Source organism: Dermacentor andersoni, chromosome 9, assembly GCF_023375885.2.
Source record: "Dermacentor andersoni chromosome 9, qqDerAnde1_hic_scaffold, whole genome shotgun sequence".
Taxonomy (NCBI): Eukaryota; Metazoa; Arthropoda; class Arachnida; order Ixodida; family Ixodidae; genus Dermacentor; species Dermacentor andersoni.
Genome location: NC_092822.1, coordinates 11,726,604 through 11,745,844, shown reverse-complemented (window position 1 = coordinate 11,745,844; position 19,241 = coordinate 11,726,604). Strand labels below are relative to the sequence as shown.

Sequence of the window (19,241 nt, the reverse complement as noted above, 5' to 3'; positions counted from 1 at the left end):
AACAGCTTTCTTTACGAAAATGTGTAATAATTAGTATGGTGACCAGTTTACTATAATATGGTACAAATGTTATAAATGCTTCTATTGTACTATTGTGTAAATGTACTATTGGCCAACGGAAACCAGTAGATCACCTTAGAAGTGTCTAACATAACTGTTTCATCTGCTTTTTACACAGTTTGTTTTTGGTCTATGAAAAAGCCCGATTCACCGAAACTCAAGCAATTGTCGGTGTTGCAGCTTTGTCATTCGTGTGTATCATGCACCTGGGTCCGAATGTTGTGTAACCCGCGAGCGCAGCATGGTTTTCAAGCTGCAGAAAGCATCTCTTTTGCTCAACGTCCGCACTTAGCGATACTGGAACTCTGTACCATGGAGATAAATGAATCTTAATCTGTATATTAAAGCGAAGCTTTCCATGCCTTCTTTCCCAGGGTTTGACGCGTATGCTTCGGTCGGCATATTGCCAAGTAAGGGAGACCAGCCCTGGGGATCGTGCAGCAGTGAACTGATATGATTCCAGAGGTGTGCGATGGAAAGTAGGCCGATACCAGAGGCGTTGTAATGCATGGTCCTGTGAATCACGTGGTTGGCAGGGGGGTATGCGTCCTGCTGATTTTTCGGGGCAGGCACGTTAGCGCTATGCTCCAAACGCGTTGCAGAAAGATGAACAGTTTCAGAGAGAGTGCTTCACCGATTCAAGAAAGCCTTGGTACACACATATTGACAAAGGGCGTTGTATCGGCATTATTTGTGTGTGTGGGGGGGGGGGGGGAGGGTAGCAAATATTACTATACTTCATTTGTATTAACGCGGTTATTAACAAGTGTGTGTTTTACCGTCTAGGTCAGCTTCTGCAATCGAACTGTCAGTTCGACTTACCACCCAGGTAACACGAAATAAATGAGTCAGACAGAAAGGTCTCAATTTTATTGGTTCTTGGTTACCAGGACAGCAGCACATAAAAGCTACGGTCACTTGATCCATATTTTCTTCACTCGTCTCCTTTGACGAGCACATCTTTGGCTTCGAGCTGATCGGAAAAAGCAATCGCTTCGTAGACCGGTGGTGGCTTGTGCCGCTGCATGCACCAACGTGGCACCGGCTTTGAGGTTGATTCATACAGTGGCGACCACCATGGTAGCGAACGAGACATTCGACACTCCAGAAAAATCACGATACATTTCTAATTTACGCGTATTTATAGCTCGCAGGATTCAACGTTCTCTGCTCTTTCGAACTGAATCTTGAGTCTGCAAGAAATAAAGATTTTCTTATAAGCGTCAAAATATCGGGCGCAGTCGCCAGGAATTAGCTTCTTTGTATCCAAGTGATGTGGCAACTCTTTCGTAGTTTAGGTAAGGTAGTACGGATGCCTTTGACGTTTACTTGCTCCAGATTACCCAAAGCTTCGTTATTTCCTTTGTTGTAGACACACCTGAGCTCAAATCTAAAAAGTTCTGAAATGTTTAAGCTCTATCACGGTATCGTTGCCGATAACATCCTATACAACTACACACAGGTGTCACTGGCCTTAGTAAAGAAAAGGCAAACAAAACATTCAGTACTGAGAAAGAAAACTATCAGATAGGAGATGAATTTAAGTACTACGTGCACGCAAACTTCAACTGCGGTCCGAAAAACGGAGTTTTCCACTTGTTCGCAGGTTATTTCACCTGCATGCAGAATTAGAGTAGCCAGTACGGCAGCTTTTAATAATTCCACATGAACACAAGGCTAACACAAGCGTATGAGTCGGGTCATTGAACGGCTTCATTATCGTGTGTTCATGGTTCAGTTTGTACAAGTGTGCAAAGCGCACATTCGCCGCAGCTTCACGTTTTCACAGCTCAAAACGTAACTTTGCAACATGACTGACATGGCTTGTTGGAAGTGCGCTTTTGTCCCGTCTCGTTTTCATCCCCGTATTGCCTCTCGCGCTATGCAGGCTCAAAACGCAACGTCATTTTGCTGTGTACTGCAACGCCGGAATGAAAACCAAACGGGGAATAGGAAAATAAGCTGGGCTGCTTCTAACTGTTTTGTGTAAACTTGGATAAATCAGGCGCTAAGTGCATTCTAGAACTAAAACTAAACGTCCGTGAATAAATCCCACTACTGCATCTACCAGGATTCCTTTTCCCGGTGCTTTCATTTCGTTGCAGCGTAATAGTTCAACGATGACTGTTTCCTGACTTGGCACCCTACTACCGCAAATTTATGCCGTAATGACACATTAAAAAAGACGCATCTTAGAGCCGAAGCTAAATGCTAACACGTCTTGTGCAGCTGTGCAAGAGCTCTGCTTTCTTTTCACGTTTTATTTAGGAAAGCGCTTTTTCCCAAATTAAGTCGGATCAGGATAATCGGCCTCAATCCTACCCCGCTTGATTTCTCTGCAAATAAACATTCATTTTCAATCTAGCTGCCCACTTTGTGTCAACGAAGCATGGCACGTCACGAGATGCCAACTATGGTCCTCAGCACCCTTGATAATGACCAATGGTATCCTTCTGGTTCCACAATCAACGGACAGCCAGACGGCTTCTTTCAAAACGTCCATTTGACGACTAAAGGAAATCCAGACGTTCCTCGGCGGCAGCAATTTCGCGGCTTTAAAAGGAACATAATATAAGCGAGAGAGCCCATCCATTCGTGTCGACATGCACATATACACACAGAGAAAAAGAAAGAATTCAAACATGAAGGACGTTATCCGCAATACAATAAGACACGAAATCAAATAGATTGAAATAATAACAACCAACAATAAGCTTTTCCTGGATTGATTATCGTACGTTCTCTCACATAATGATCGCGACTGTACAAGGGCCATACTCTCCACTTTGCGCAGTTCTAAATAGAAGTGTAAGGGCTGGGTGTTGAAATTATACGGTAGATACAACAAACGCATGGCGGAAAAGCCTATCGAACGTAATTTTGACAGAAGTAAATCAAACCTTGCTTGATATCGACGCCGAAGAAGCGTAACGAGTGCGTAAGCACTAATATAATATATCTAAAAAGATTGTGGTTCATAGAACTATAATCAAATGCCAGCTCAGATTTGAGAGACGAGCAGAAGCCACGGGGCGCCTGTTTTAGTGCGATTTTGTTATTTTACTGTAAATTTTCTTAAGTTCTGAAGGCCAGAAGTTAATTTTTTATGCTACGGACAGTGCATTGGAGTACAGGTGACTCTGTTAGCGGCGTGAATTCTTTGATATTTCATTCCATATTCGAAAATTTTCTAACCTCCATTGAGTCGTGTTCACTCTTAGCTGATGCAAACAGAGTAATAGTACTTCCATCGGCAGAATACGAGAGCCCTCGAGGTATTAGTTAATTATGAAATTTGCTCCCTCATAGAAGTTACCAGCGCTGTGTCCTTATAGAAAGGATTTAATGAGCAGCCCTTGCAGCGTCTCCTTGGAAACGCATCAACGAAGCCTAACGTATACCAACAGCACGAACTCATCGTGATACAGCGGAGCTGACACAGTGAACAGCGCCAAGGTGGTCACAATGCGGACGTATAGTTTTTTGGCACCTGTCTTCTGCACACGCGGATGCGTGCGGTCGCGGCTCTTTGTCAGGTCACCTCGCGTCACTGGTGATCCAGTCACCCCACACGCACAACATCCCCCCATCGCTCACACACAACACCGCGGCGGGCGAAGCAGCCCTTCTTTGCACACACTACAGGCAGCATCACCCGTGCACTATTATAGGGACTAGGGCGGTTGCTTCAGGTTAAGGGAAAGTGCGAGCAGGCAAACACCGCCGGACGCTCGCATTTCGCACAGCTGCTTGTCTATGCCTTCTTTCTTATCAATAGAACATCCGAAAGAACTACTTGGAACAGTTCGCGACCGTGCGACACACTCTGGCACGTTGTGTACTTGTGAAGCCAAAGGTGTCGGCGGCCAGCACTATATATGGGCAGTCCATCGTGTGGGAAGCGGGGCGCCTTCGGTCCGTGTCTCCTCTTTCCCAGCGCGGGACGTCCCGCTTCGGAATGTGGTGGTCGTGGTGGTCCCCCTCCCGTGCTTCCTTTTGTGGTTTTATCCGGAGCGACCCCCGCCGTTCACAGATGGCCCAGGTCGAGAGCATGGTGGAGCGCGGCCAGGTCTGAGTGGCTGCTCACGCGCCAGAAGGGAAAGCCCATCTGCGGGAAAAAAAGAAACGCCCAATGATGCATCTGAGCTGGAGGTAACACACATTGAGACGTTGGCGCCTTTAGGTGGCATCGACTACGCCTTGTCGCATGGCAAATACAAGGAAATGAAAAAAAAATGTTATTTTTTTTTCTCTGCATCTACAGAACCGAATTTGGTTAACTGTGTTTCATTTAAACAAAAACCTTAAGGGTTGTGATATGGACTTCTTGGCGCATCTTCTCTGCGCTTAACCACCTTGAGTATTTAAAAACACAGCCTTAACACTGTTTGAAGCAGTTACTTTCCGAATACATTTTTCGGAAATAGCCGGAAGTCGGAAAACATAATATACTGCAAGAGATGAGGCCACAGCAGCTCGAAAAAAGATGCATACAAAAATATTTCTAAAGCAAATACGTTATACAGGGACTAAAATCCAATAACACTGACAACGTAAGAAATATAATCACTTACAATACACGTCATAGTGTGAAATACATACTAAAACATACCAATATATATATATATATATATATATATATATATATATATATATATATATATATATATATATATATATATATATATATATATATATATATATATATATATATTACAATAAGTATTAACCCTTTATGTACAAATGATTACAACACGATACAATAGTGCACACTACTATATAGAAGTGATAGTTAAACATACGAACATATATTTTCTATACAATGAACAGTAAAGTAACAAGAAGGTTAAGTTAGAGATATTATCAGTCACTAATAATAGCTTTCTCTTCAATTAAATTGGCAAATGCCTGCAATGGCTCAGTGTTTGTGATATACGGATGAAGTCGGTTCCGTTCTCTAATTGTGTGTGGAAAGAATTAATATTTAAGGTGTAGTCGCGATAAGCGTATCAGTAAGAGAATTCAGATAGCCATACCGTGAAGCAAGAGTCTTTGAAAAGGAAATATGCTTCGTCGAAGTAAATCTGAAACGGCTGTGTGTTCAAACTGGCACAAAAGCTTCTGTCGGGATTGACTCGCTCTTTCCGATAGAATGGGGACTCCCCCCTTCGCTAGGAGGTCAGTGGCTAAATCGGTGCGTCTATACTTGTTAGCAAAGTGTAAAAGTAGTAAACCGAAAAATAATTGCCTTTTCGAGCTGTTCAAGCTCGCCCCCCCCCTCCCTCCCTTAACCCCCCGTAATATTATATACTGTTTTATGAAAGCAAATTTACAATGTCGCAAGATTTTAATGAACACAGACATCGCATTATTTTGGATTGCATCAACTGGAATATTCAAAGGCCAGATTGATTTTTTTTCGCCACTCCGAAATATATTCCTTATTTGTGAACAAAACTTTAAGGAAGCTGACGTAAGCAATAAACAGTCAGCTTATGTAAGCTGTAAGCTAGTACACTATATCTTCCTGCTTTAGACGTTTCGACGGGAAGACGAAGAAGTGGCTCTTGTGCGAAACCCCGTTTCCTACTGCTCTCATTTTATGAGTATTTTTGCGTGCTTTCGGGAGACGCCGCTCCCGAGACCTTCGGCGATGGATGCGGAGTCCGCTAGACGTCTGGAGAAGACAGACGTCACAGCGTCAAGTGCTCCTAGGAAGCACAATCACCTCATGAGCGACACAGGCAGCGAGGACACCATGCTGTACTACTCTGCTTCAGACGAGGATCTATCGGATGATGGTGATTACTTGACAGTTGTGAGGCAAAAAGGGAAGAGGAGAATCGTCACTGCTTCCTCGTCTTCAACAAGGACGACGGCGATGGAAAAGAACAATGACATGGCTCATACCATCCTCTTCTTGCCCGAGGCGCCGACCGACGACCTGAATCGGCTAAACAAGCAAGCCATATCTGTCACACTGGAGTCTCTTGTTCCGAATGAGATTGCGGATATGAGAATCAACAGCCGTAAGAACATTCTCGCGGTCGATGTCAGGGACAGAGCCGCGCTGGATATCTTGAGAACAGTCAAAGTGCTGGGAAAGATTAATGTTCGCACCATAATACCACAGGACAGCGATACTCCATAAGGTGTGATTTATGATGTCGACGAGTCAATCAATGACAACGATCTGCCTATATTGGTTAAACCCGCTACAGCAGATGTCACTATTATTGAAATCCGTCGCCTAGTAGAATCACGTTGTGTGAGGATAACTTTCAAGGGAGGAAGCTTGCCGTCACACGTGTAAGTTGGATTTTTTCGTCATCCAGTGCGACCGTTTGTTCCACGACCACTTCAGTGCCGTAATTGTTTGAAGATAGGGCATGTCAGCGGCATATGCGAAAATTCGACCGTGTGTCCAAAATGCTCTGAGCAGCACAGCGCTGATGCTTGCTGTGCGACTGATTTCAAGTGTGCGAATTGCTCTGGTTCTCATGAAGCATCGTCGAAAGACTGCCCGAGACACAAGACAGAGCTGAAAGTCCTAAAATAAATGGTGAGAGACGACTCAACGCACAGAGAAGCAACCGCCAAAGTGCGACGGCGTCGTGCCCACCACAGACGATCGTCGTCCACTAGAAATACTGAGACCGTCGTAAGAAAGGCGCTACTTCCAACAGCTAGTGCTCCCAAGACGGTGACCCACACTAGCAACACGGGGTCTGGTGACGCATTGAATAGGTCTTCTGCAAGCGCCTGGCCTGCACTTCCGACATTAAGTCCTCCAGCAGAACAAAGATCGACGGTGGACTACCAACGCACCAATGACCGCACAGATCACGTGCGAGGACAAGACAAGCATGTAATCGCTATAATCAAGCCTCTAATGAAAGTCATTCGCGCGTTGATAAATGACATGCAGATGCCATCTGCTCGGGGTGCACTGCAAGTGCTGGACGGTCTGGATCGGGTTCTTGCGAGCCTCGAGTAGCAAGCACAATGGCTCTACCGCGCCAGCCGTTCTTCAGACAAGTCAAGGAAGCGTTTATTATCCAATGGAATGCCCGTGGACTGAAATCTCGTATTGCTGATTTTCGCCATTACATTTTCACCAATCGATTCCCCATTATTGTCATGTGTGAACCGACCCTACAGAAACCCGTCCCGATCTCAGGCTATGAACCTTATGTGTCATCTACTTGTAATGAAATCAGCAAGGTGATCATCTACATACGGTGTGAACTGACTTACATTGTTCATCCAGTGCTACCACATGACAGTAATCAGTATGTCTGTTTGACCGTGAAAAAGCACGAACTTTCATTTACTCTACTGAGCACTTATCTTTCTCCATTAGGTCGTTTCGTCAGACAGATCCTGAGTGGCATTATAGATGCGACTCCTGGTCCATGGATTGTTGTTGGAGACTTTAACGTACATCATTTACTTTGGGGAAGCGTCAAGGTAAATTCCAAAGGAAGAAACCTCGTTTCCTTTGCCTGTGGCCATGAACTTTGCTGTCTAAACGATGGCAGTACCACGTTTCTGCGCGGCCGGACGTACAGTAGTTGTTTAGACTTGGCTTTTGTTGCGCGATGCCTCACTCGCCGCGTCCTTTGGTTCACAGATATAGAAACCCACGGAAGCGACCACGTTCCTACCTACCTCAAGATAAAAGGCCTCACCAAATCCGCCCCATCCAGTTTTAAACAAACAATAGATTGGCCCGTGTTTAATTCATTTATGAAAGATGCTTGGCACGAAGGCTTTTCGTCCATACTAGAAATTCAGATCGCCAAAGCTGTGCAGGATGCTATGCGTTCATTTCAGCCATTGGAGAAATACACAGACATTGATGCGGAAATACAGGGCCTCCGTACAATCCACCGGCGAGCGCAGCGGCGGTACAGACGGACTAAATCGGTTTAAGACCTTAGAGAGGCCAGACGTATTCAGAAGAAAATTCAACGTCGTCTTGCTATGCTGCAAAATCAACGCTGAAAATCCTTTTGTGAGTCTCTCGATCCGCGAAAACTTCTGTCACTTGTCTGGAGAACAGTCCGTGGACTTCGAACAGCTCCTCAAAAGCGCCGGCCATTCAAATCTCTAGCCCTCCATCAAGGACGCCGAGAAGTCAACATAGCCGAAGATTACTGCGCAAGGATCGCGGGTCCGGCGTTCACCCATTCATCTTGCGCACCTATTCCTATTATTGTCCCCACTTGCTCCCGAGATCCTTAATGTACGCTCCTTTCTCCATCGAACTGGAGGCCGCACTTGCTGGGTGCAGACGATATTCGTCACCAGGACCCGATGACATCACATACTCTGCGCTTGCAAACCTTGGTCAAGAGGCCAGAGATGTACTCCTTGGCCTATACAACGCATCATGGCGTGACGGCCTGGTCCCTATCACGTGGAAATCCAGTCGCCTTGTCCCACTCCTCAAGCTTCGCAAGTCTCCATTGGAATTGTCATCTTACCGTCCGATAGCACTGGTCAGCTGTGTCGGCAAGGTAATGGAGAGAATGATCCTTACACGGTTGGAATGGTACTTGGAATTTTACAACGTCTATCCAGAGGTAATGGCTGGCTTTCGATGCGGACGCTCGTCAATAGATAGCGTTATGGACCTTGTAACCTATGTACAACACCAGAAACATCTGAAGCGTATCACTGCGGCCTTATTCCTTGATGTTAAAGTTGCGTACGACAATGTCCATCATGCGATTCTGGACGCCTTAGAAGCTGTAGGGCTTGGTGGACACGCCTTTCGCTGGATACGAAGCTATTTGAATAGAGGATCTTTCTTTATTTTGACTGAAGACGGACCAACGCCGTCTAGCTATACCAGTCATGGTGTACCGCAAGGCGGAGTACTCAGCCCTACCCTGTTCAACCTGGTGCTCGTTGGTCTCGCCGATTCGTTACCGCAAACCGTTCAGCTCTCCGTATATGCAGACGACATTTGCATATGGGCTTCAGGAGTGACACGTCTACAAGTCCGCGCACGACTTCAGAATGCTTCAACAGCAGTGTCAACATACCTAAGAAGGCAAGGCCTGGAGCTTTCCCCTGAGAAATGTGCACTCGTTGCCTTTACTCGCAAGGCGATGACCCCGTATGCTTTGCGGATTAATAACCAAACTGCACGATACAGACGAACGCGCCGCTTTCTTGGCGTCATCATGGATAGGGACTTGTCTTGGAGCCCTGACGTCTCGTACATGACAAAGCATGTGGCCGCCATCGTGGACTTTCTTGCGTTTCTCGGCGGGAGGTCCTGGGGCGCTACAGTACCAACAATGTTGCAACTATATAAAGCACTGTTTCTGGGCTTCCTGCGGTACAGCTTACCTGTACTAGGAAATACTTGCGCTACAAATATCCGGAAACTTCAGAGTGTGCAAGCACAAGCACTCAGAACTTGTCTGGTCTCCCCAAAACTATGTCATCGATTGCGACAGTGGCCATTGCCGGAGACACTCCTTTGACAGTCTATATAGATACAGGTGTTCTGAGAGCCCATATCCAACAGCTGACTCGGATTCCCTCACACCATCTTGCTTGCTTGCCAGCAACAAGGCCACATTAAACCTTTGCCAAAAGTGTTGTAAGACATCAGTCCTTCTTGCCATCATATTTTACGCCTGCTACACGATTATCAGATCCATTGTGGTGTCTGCACCGGCCGCAAGTGCAATTGACAATTCCAGGAATCAGAAAGAAAGCTGGAGCGCCGTTGCAAGCTTTGAAACAAGCAACCTTGGAACACATTCACAACGTACACAGATTCCAGCAACATGTCTACACAGATGGTTCCGTAAAACTCAACAGCTCAGCTGCTGCAATCATCATCCCGGTAAAATCTAAAGAAATCAAATTAAGAACTTCATGTGCGACCACATCAACGGGTGCTGAACTTGCGGCACTACGTGCTGCACTCGATTTCATTAATCGGGAACCATCGCAACAATGGACAGTCTTTAGTGACTCTAAGGCAGCCCTTCAGTGCATACAAAGCCCAATGCGCCACGGACCCAATGAACAACTGGCCTCAGAAATTCGACACATGTATCATCGTAGCCTTGACAAGGGACACAACATCATCTTTCAATGGCTTCCGGGACATTGCAGCATCAGCGGGAATGACCAAGCCGACGAAGCCGCCCAATCTGCACATGAAAGTGTCTTGATTCCGCTTTCACGAACAGACGCTGCGGCTGGGCTGCGACTGATGTCTTGTGAATGCACTTTGTCTATGTGGGACTCGAAGGCTTTCACCATGTGTCGTTTGCGTTCGTTGTCTCCGGACATACGGATGCACCTACCGCTTGGGTTACCACGACGTGAACAGACCATGCTGTACCGTCTGTGGCTAGGCGTTTCATTTACGAACTCATATGCTTTCCTTGTTCGAATGGCCAACAGCCCCACGTGCCACACATGCAACAGTGATGAGATGCTCGCACACACCATCTGTGTCTGCCCGCTATATAGCGCCCAGAGACAAGTGATGTGCAGAGTACTGGGCTAGTTGGACAATCGTCCACTATCAGAACTCAAAGCTTTAGGTCAGTACTCCCAAAGAACATCAGCGCTGAAGGCTTTACTCGCGTTATTAAGGTTCCGGCGACCTACGGGGCTTCACGATAGACTTAAGCACGCCGCCCCCTACCGCTCTGTATAGTGTACGCAGTGTGTTCGTGCTCGTCTCTCTTTCTCTCTGTCTCCCCTTTCACACTCGTTCTCTCGTTATCCACCTTAACATTTCACCCCGTGCAGGGTAGCCAACCTGAACTAGCTCTGGTTAATTTCCTTGTCTTTCTATACATCCTTCTCTCTCTCTCTCTCTCTCTCTCTTGAACTGTGAAAAAAAAATATACGTTTTTTTTTACGATTTTTCAGAATAAAAAGTACGGGATATGCTATTCACATTAAATACTTGTACTATTTATGTGTGTACTTGATGAATTCATGTACCCACTTCATTCACGTGTGTTGTATTTAAATATTGTATTCTCTGATCTTTAACTCATTTATAATGAATACATGTATACCCATCCCTTATGTAATGCCCCTTCGGCGTTCTTAAGGCAATAAAATAAAATTAAATTAAACGCATATTTTAGAGGTTGTAGAAACTATGCCATTTCGCTCTCGAACCTAAAAGGATCACTGAATCATTTAAAGATACCTTAATTTGATAGTAAACTTGGCCTCGAAATGCCTGATCTGGCGTCATCGACATTATTGTGACGTCATTACAAAGAACGAAATTTGCTAGCGTCGTGTAGCAATAAGGCTAGGTATGGTGGCGCTGTGTATATAAGAATAAGAGTATCCGGGGCACTTGTGTATATTTTTTTTTTGGGGGGGGGGGGGGAGGGCGTGAAGGGGCCGCGCGATGTTCGCGTGTGGCTGCCGCCGCGATCCCAAAAACGGAGAGATCCAGTGTATCGCGACGTCACGGTGCACCCACCCCCTAGGTAGCGAAGCCGAAATTGGTCCAAAGAAAGAAGAGAGAGAGAGCAAGGACAGGAAAGGTAGGGAGGTCAATCAGACGAGCTCCCGGTTTGCTGCCCTACACTGGGGGTGGGGGAAAGGTGAACAGAAAGAGGGAAAAAAGGGAGAGAGTAAGCACTGAGTGCGTTTCGGAGGATGCACAGGGATACTATAAACGGTCTCTTAATCCGGTGTACTTCAAGTATTGTACTAGTGCACAAATCGCTTTTCGTGCCAGTGACGGGTGTGGCCATGGGCCGAGTATCTTTGACTCGGAGAACGGTCTTGAGCCCAGTCGGTGTAAAGTTGCCCGCAGAAAGAGGCGTTGTAGCATCGTAGCGAGGCCAGGTACACAATAGGTGCTCGATGGTTTCTCGCACCCACAGGAGTAGCACATCGTGCTCTCGGCCATTTCCATACGATAGGAGTAGGTGTTCGTGAACGCCACTCCCTTCCACAAGCGGCACAGCAAGGTTGTTTCGCAGCGGGGAAAGGCTAGATGGCAGTCGTAGCCGAAACGTGGGGCCCAGTTTATGTAATCGACAATTGAAGGCACTTGAACTCCAGAGATCTTGTGACTTTTTGCGTGCAAGTAGGCGAAGTTCCCACCTCGCCAAAGGTGTTGGACGCGTCTGGGTGTCTTCGTGGGCATACCGGGAAGCCTTATCAGCAAGGCTGTTGCCGACGATGCCACAGTGAGCTGGAATGCATTGAAAGATAGTGTTGTGCCCTCTTTCCAGAGCATGGTGGTGCACTTCCCTGAGGTCAGATATCATCTACTCGTAAGTTCTGTGATGTAATGCAGACTTGATACAGTGAAGAGCTGCCTTAGAGTCACAAAATACGATTCATTTCTCTGTCAGCTCTTCAGTGACGTACGTCATAGCGGCATGGAGAGCTGCAAATTCTGCCGACGTAGATGTAGTCATGTGAGACAATTTGAATCTAATCTGAATCTAATCTGAATCTGAATCTGAAAACCTGCTTAGCTGGAACGACGAAAGCAGCAGTTGAGCTGGTAGGTGAGGTCGAACCATCGGTATATATATGTATGCGGTCATGATGCGTCTGGTGCAGTAATATGAGCGTCAGTTCCTTCAGAACAGGCGATGGATGATTGGCCTTCTTTGTGATTCCGGGAATAGCAAAATTCACTTGAGGCGGTCACAAGCACCACAGGGGAGATGAAGGCTTCGCCGCCGGTGTATAAGAGGACGGTATGCACTCTTGATGAACGCTAATCACTCTTGAAAAGGTCGCTTGAGGTCTCTGGGCTGATAGGGAGGCTAAATGATGGTCGGGGATCCTTGACAGCGTCTCAGAAAACTATTCAGGGTCCTCTGACGCTTGCCAGTGTTTCTTCTTAAGGTAAGAGGTAACACAATCTTTAAATGCAACACACGTGAATGAAGTGGGTACATGATTTCATCAAGTACATACATGGATAGCACAAGTATAGAATGTGAATAGCATGTCCCGTACTTTTTATTCTGAAAAATGGTCTGTTAGTTTTTGCATGAATGTAGGTGTACAGGTTATGGTGGAAATTTGGTGGGGCAGGTGGTTCCACTCTGTTGCTACGCGAAAAAAGAATGAGCCTGAAAAGGTGATGGTATGAGTGCGAGGGTGGCCAAAATGGTACGTGTGCAGAGTGCAGATGGTGTCTTCATTAAGCAAAAGAAAGAAAAAGAAAGAAACACTGCTATGTTGAAAATGTAATATCAGTACTCATTTTAATGGTAGCTCTTTCTTTAAAGCGTATTTATTTATTTTTGGTCACTGAAGCTTCTGGGTATCCGCATCCAGCTCCTGGTTTACAGTAACGAGTATTATAGTTAATAACTTATGGCGATGTAATGCTTGAAAGCATATTTTTTAGAATTTAGAGGGCTTGCTCCTGACATAAAACAATAAAAATTTAACAGATCCCACGAGTTGTGTGAGTGCATAAAAATGCCGCGGACGCGCGACTTTCTTTTTTTTCTTTCCCTAACACGGATGCGCGGAAGCGAACTCCATCTGGTGGTGGCTGAAGGAACCCAGCGTCACACGTGCTCCGCTGTGATTGGTTGGCCTATTCGGCAAGATAACAGCCAGGCCGCAGCCACGGTCACAAAACGCGGCGAGGCTCGCAAATAAAAGCTTCGCTTTTAAAATTACAAGTCTTAAACGTCCATACTGCTCCAAAGGGAGCTCTTCATTCATAGCGTCTTCATTTATTTTCTGACCTTAACGTTCCTGGGTACATGCACGAACTACCACACGTAGGGGTCCGGAGTACATAGGATTAGGTTAACCTGTTTGGCGGCCGCCTCTTCGTCCTTTCCGTCTCCGACGACCACGTAGGTGCACTTCTTGCCGAAGCGGGCCACGATGCGCTCGAAGCACGACTCCTTGCCGATCTTGGTGGCGCTGTAGACGCTCTCGATGGGGAACACGCCGCCCAGGCCGTACAGCAACACCTTGGCCAGCGCGGGCACCAGCTGCGTCGTCGTCACCAGCACGTTGGCGCACGTCGACCTGCGAGGAGAACAGACCAGTGACGTGAGCAGACCGCGTGTCTCGTTTCCAAATTAGCACGACCTATAAGGCCGTCTTGTTGCTGCTTTGTTGCATCGAAAATTGTGGCACGAACACACACGTAGCGATTGCCCCGGTTGATGCAAAAAGACAGACTAAGCAAAGTCACTTTAGAACAAAGATGTAGAAATGAGAGACAGGGACGCATGGACAAAACAGATCCCGCCGTGGTTGCTTAGTGGGTATGGGGCTGGGCTGCTAAGCACGAGATCGCAGGTTCAAATCGCGGCCACGGCGGCCCCATTACGATGGGGGCGAAATAGAAAAACACCCGTGTGCTTAGATTTAGGTGCGCATTAAGGAATCACAGGTGGTCCAAATTATTCCGGGATCCCTCATTACGGCGTGCCTCATAATCAGATATTGGCTTTGACGCGGAAAACTTCATGATTTCTTAAAACTTACATGTCGGTCGTTTTAGCCGCAGGACTATAATAAAGGCTTTCAGTCTCGGAATGTTTATGGTAGCGCCCGATGATCCCTTAAAGGCCAACTGCCACGAAATCTTGGACCTCTGTAGCGCCGCGTCGCGTACCTGGAGTGTATGACGGAGAGGCATTTCATGGCGAGCGTGAGCCAGCTGTCGGTGTGGGCCTCGATCTCTCCTCGCAGCTGGAGCCATTGGTCGCGCTTGGGTCCCAGCAGGCCAGCCACGTTGGAGCGGTACTGGTTGTAGATGTCCTTGATGCGCCGGTAGCGGAAGGCCAGCTTGCGCATCCAGTCCACTCCGCCGCGCATGCCCCCAGACGAGAGGCACAGCCCGCCCGCGCCACCCGACGTCCCGACGCCGGTGCCGGCTTGGAAGCCGTCGGCCGCGAAGTTGTAGTTGCTGCAAGGAAGCGACCGATGGTGTCACCATTGTCATCGACATCGTGAGCGTCGTCTCTACGATCAATCCCTAAAGCAAGACAACGGTCTCGCGCGTCTGGCACTTTAAAATATCGATAGAAAAAAAAAAAAAAAACGTCAAGAGACTGTTGGAGGCGGTATTTCTTTTTCTTTAAGCGAACTTTTCTTTGTGGACCCCGCAGGGTTTTGGTGCAGCGTTCGTTGGACTCGCAGAGTGAATGCGGAAAAAGGGGATGAGAAACGCCTCTCCACCTCCTTTCTCTCTCTGTCCGACACAAGTGAAGCATGCAACTTTGCATGTTGCGCAGCACTACTGTTTGCGAACGGGGTTCACGCACAGCCGCACGTTTCCCTTTACGCGTGCGTGGGACTGTGAGGCGCAGCCGTGCAAGATCCGCAGAAAAACATGGGTGCTTCAACTAGACAAGAAAAGAGCACAGAGACAAGCACAGTATGATTAAAAAAAGCGCAGGCTTCACTTACTTTAACAATCATCTTCGATGGTTTGTGAACATTTTTTATGTACTTATACTACATTTCTGCTCAAAAAAAAAAGTTTTTCATTGCTATAGGTTCATAATTCTTGGAGAAAATTAGTCTTTCTTCCAACTGTTGCGTGGCAAAGACATACAACAATAGGTCAAGCAATGGGCATCGTCATCCAATGCGGAAAACTATATGGTGAGAGAAATGATGGGCTGAAGAATTGAAGCTATAACGCCCGAAAGAAAGAAAAAAAGCATATGTCATTGCTAAACAGAACGGCAAAACGCTGAGGCATCAATTCGGAGTATAAAAACTGGGTTACGTAAGTTATTCTACGCAGACGGCTCTTTCATTTTCACTTCAACGTATCTAAGTATAATGAGCAACGCAGGTAACTTACTGATGTATCGAGTGCACTGGGAAAATATGAATGAGCTTAATGGGAAGTATTTCCATTTAATAATATAACACAACATGTGCTTTCAGCAAACGAAAGATTACCTGCATCCCAGTTTTTGGCGCCATCGTAAGTTGCTTGCAAATAAGGATGTGCAGAAAATCAAGAGTTTAACGAAATCTCGTCTGGTCGAGAAGTAACGGCATAATAGGAATAGCAAAAAAACGCCGACCAAAATGGTATTGTCTAAAAATTCTTATACGTTCCGGCTTCCACGCGGAAGCCGAAACGTTTAAAAACTTTTAGACAATCCCATTTTGGCCGGCGTTCTGTTGTTATTCCTATTATGCAAGCACTTGCAGCTTCTAGCAAATATGAATTTAAGGGCCAGGCACTGTTCTAATACGGCTTGTAACTTAACAGGTGAAGTTCAACGAAGACCCTCGTAATGAGTCATGATCGACACCCAATGTAGAACTTTCGTTTTAGAATGTTATCACTTAGCTTCTCGCGTTCTCCGCCTTCACAAAAGTCGATGAGAGCTAGCATGCCTAAAGAGGGAGCTTAGAAGTTCTGATCTCTTGTTTTCTTTTTTTTTTTTGCATTAGCATCTGTTCAAATTCAATTTTTGCACCCGTTAACGTGAGATAATAAGGGATAACGGCGCTGCCAAATAATGTAGGTTCTTCTTATTTGATCAACAGCAAAGCAAACATATTACATTTTACATTACAGTTATCGTTCCTCCTCGTAAGCGTCAGGCCACGGTGACATTTCGCGATATGAGCAGCAGGTTGACTAGCCTTCCGACAGAAATATTTGCGACGAATTTCGTACCCTCGCCGTAATCTATAGATTCAGCAAGGACGCTATTTACCTAAGGTCCTGGCCATTGTCGTCCGACGCCACATCGTCGATATGCGCCTGGTCACAGTCCTGCGAAAATAAGAATGCCCAGTGAGTCCGACGTCATTTCCAACGTTTGGGAAGGCCAGTAGCAAAGTGCACATAACCGGCACTTGAACAGAAAACGTAGCCCGTTGCCGACACAGACACAAAAAAAGTGACAATCCCTCGTCCATGTCCCGCTTCGTATCACGCGCACGGGAAGCAGCGTGCCTGCACCCACATCTCAGCGCCCGACGAGGGGCTCCGACCCACGACATTGAGATGAACAAGAACGTGCTTTAAGGAGAAACACATCGTTTTGATTGGAAGATTATGGCTGAAATCTTCAGCAATAAACATTTCCTCCTATTCATTGGCCATGCGGACAAAGCATCGCCACAAATAAACGTTTCCTTCTTCTTACCACTCGTTTTTCCTTTTTCTCATCCCCGAAGAGTAGGTTCTCATCCTCGAATTTCTAGACCACGGTCTCTTGCACCCATTGGAAACGAGGCACGCGTCGCTCGCAAAAAAAAAAAAGGAAAGAAAAGAAATCAGCAGCCGCGCCGGCCCACGCGCGAATTCGCCGCCGGGAAACTCGAAAACGTCCTTCGTCACGCGCCGCATCTCCCGCCATTTACATCCCGCTCTAGGCGGCCCGCCGATGTTTGGGGCGCACGGTTTTTCTTCCTTCCTTCCCTCCATATTTTTTGTACGTGTTTGCTATATCTTTCCTTTCCTCGTCCTTCTCTGTACGCCACCTCCTAAAATTTCGCTAGAAAATGGCAAAAACAAAACTCAGTAAGGAGAGCGAACACGAAACGCTGCCGGCAAAGTCAGCCAAGCGACGCAAACGGAGCGCTAGCTGCTTGGCTCTGCTGACGGATGCCCACCGGAATGCCCGTTCCAGCCCTGTTACGTAACGGCTAGCGTTTCCCTCCGCGTTCGGTAGGCAAGGTTGTGCCGTCAGTGCCGCGTTACGCAATCTCGCATCTCGCTGCCGAGGTTAGGGCGGTCAGATACCCGAGGCACCGGAGGAGGACTCGGCTTGAGCGAGCCGGCGCACTTGCAAATGTGATTCACGCGCACGCGCGATAACGGGTTGCGAGCCACGTCGAAGTATCGTAAGAATGACACTGCCGCTAGTTAAGCAATATAAGAGGTATCAAGCGGCCGCTGTGGCTCACAGAGCGGTTTGTACGAGTACATTACGGTGTAATGCAGGATCACGGCGCTTGTTGCACCACTGTTCCATCGAAACACCCCGGTGACTTGTGACTGCGCCTGCGAGCATCAACGGGTCACTGCGCAGGAGAGAGGCACGTCAACGTTCTGATTTGTCGCTGAAAGCGTATATCGTCGACAAATGCTCAAAATCTGATTTCTGCACGCGCGCATTCTATAGACCACACGCATTCTTTCCGAGACAAGATTTGCTCGCAATCACCAGCCACGTTGCCTCTTTAACTATAAAACCAACTTTCAAGGATTCGCCTGACTTGTAATTTTGTGTTCATATATTAAAGGAATGGCAAATTTTATACGCTTAACCCTGCATAATCTGCACCTAAATACAACGGACTGCTGGCAGCCTCTTTGTGTGAACATTTACCTATACCTTCATGGCGTCCGAGACCACGCGGCGCAATTTCGCCTGGCCATGCTAGACTTCAAAGACTTGTGTCCTCCGCAGGAGTGCGCTTGCTCTACTTGTTCCCAATAGGAGTGAACGTTCTCCAAACTTTCTAAAATGTTGTCCATTATGGCAAATGCAGTTACTCCCACAAATGGAATTGCTACTATTCCCTTTCTTCTTAAAACGTCCGTACAGGTCACACGACTCGTCACTAGCAACAACGAATCAGGAAGGGGTCGCCAGCCACAGAATTTGAGAAAAAGCCCGTTGTGCTTGAATAAAAGCCACGTATTCAAGCTATCGCGCCTGAATCAAGCCTTAACATGTAAATGTTCAGTTTAAGCCGGTGAAGCGGACGTTCTCAGGGCACATTTTCGACTCATTTTTTCTTAGTTCTTTAAAAAGCACCTCCCTCACCACCCCCAAGTACGGCATACAAACATGCGCGGTGTGTAGATCACGCGGTGACGTTTGCGCCGGCTCACGATCATACCTATGTAGCCGCTAAAACAGCCCAGGCGAAGGAAAGCCTGAGCGCTGTTATTCTTGGAGCGACTATCGTTCTCGTCAGCAAAAGACGACGTCGCAGGTCTTTCTAACAACATGGTCTCCGATTGCAGCGCACATATAGGCATCAGAAATGCGAACGCAGAGAGTGAGAGAGAAGGGAGAGAGAAAAGGCAGGGAGGTTAACCAGACCCACGTCTGGTTTGCTACCTTCCACTGCGGATGAGGGGGATACAGGGTCGCAAAGAGGAGAAAGAACGAAAGAGCACTCGTTGCGCACGCAGGTGAAGATGCGCAGCGAGTCTATAAACGGTCGCAGAGACCTGT

At 46.9% G+C, this 19,241-nt stretch overlaps 1 protein-coding gene across 2 annotated transcripts in view; it reads right to left on the bottom strand.

Annotated features, from left to right (window-relative positions):
- Positions 1 to 915: 915 nt before the first annotated feature.
- Positions 916 to 19,241, bottom strand: part of eya (eya transcriptional coactivator and phosphatase 2) — a 107,018-nt gene continuing 88,692 nt past the window's right edge. For both annotated transcript variants that reach the window (XM_050174740.3, XM_050174741.3), the window contains exons 11-14: positions 16,761 to 16,819; positions 14,687 to 14,980; positions 13,869 to 14,091; positions 916 to 4,168 (exon numbers count right to left, since the gene is read on the bottom strand). In XM_050174740.3, the coding sequence (XP_050030697.1) occupies positions 4,088 to 4,168; positions 13,869 to 14,091; positions 14,687 to 14,980; positions 16,761 to 16,819 (657 nt within the window). In that variant the 3' untranslated portion in view covers positions 916 to 4,087. The remainder of the gene's footprint in view (positions 4,169 to 13,868; positions 14,092 to 14,686; positions 14,981 to 16,760; positions 16,820 to 19,241) is intronic.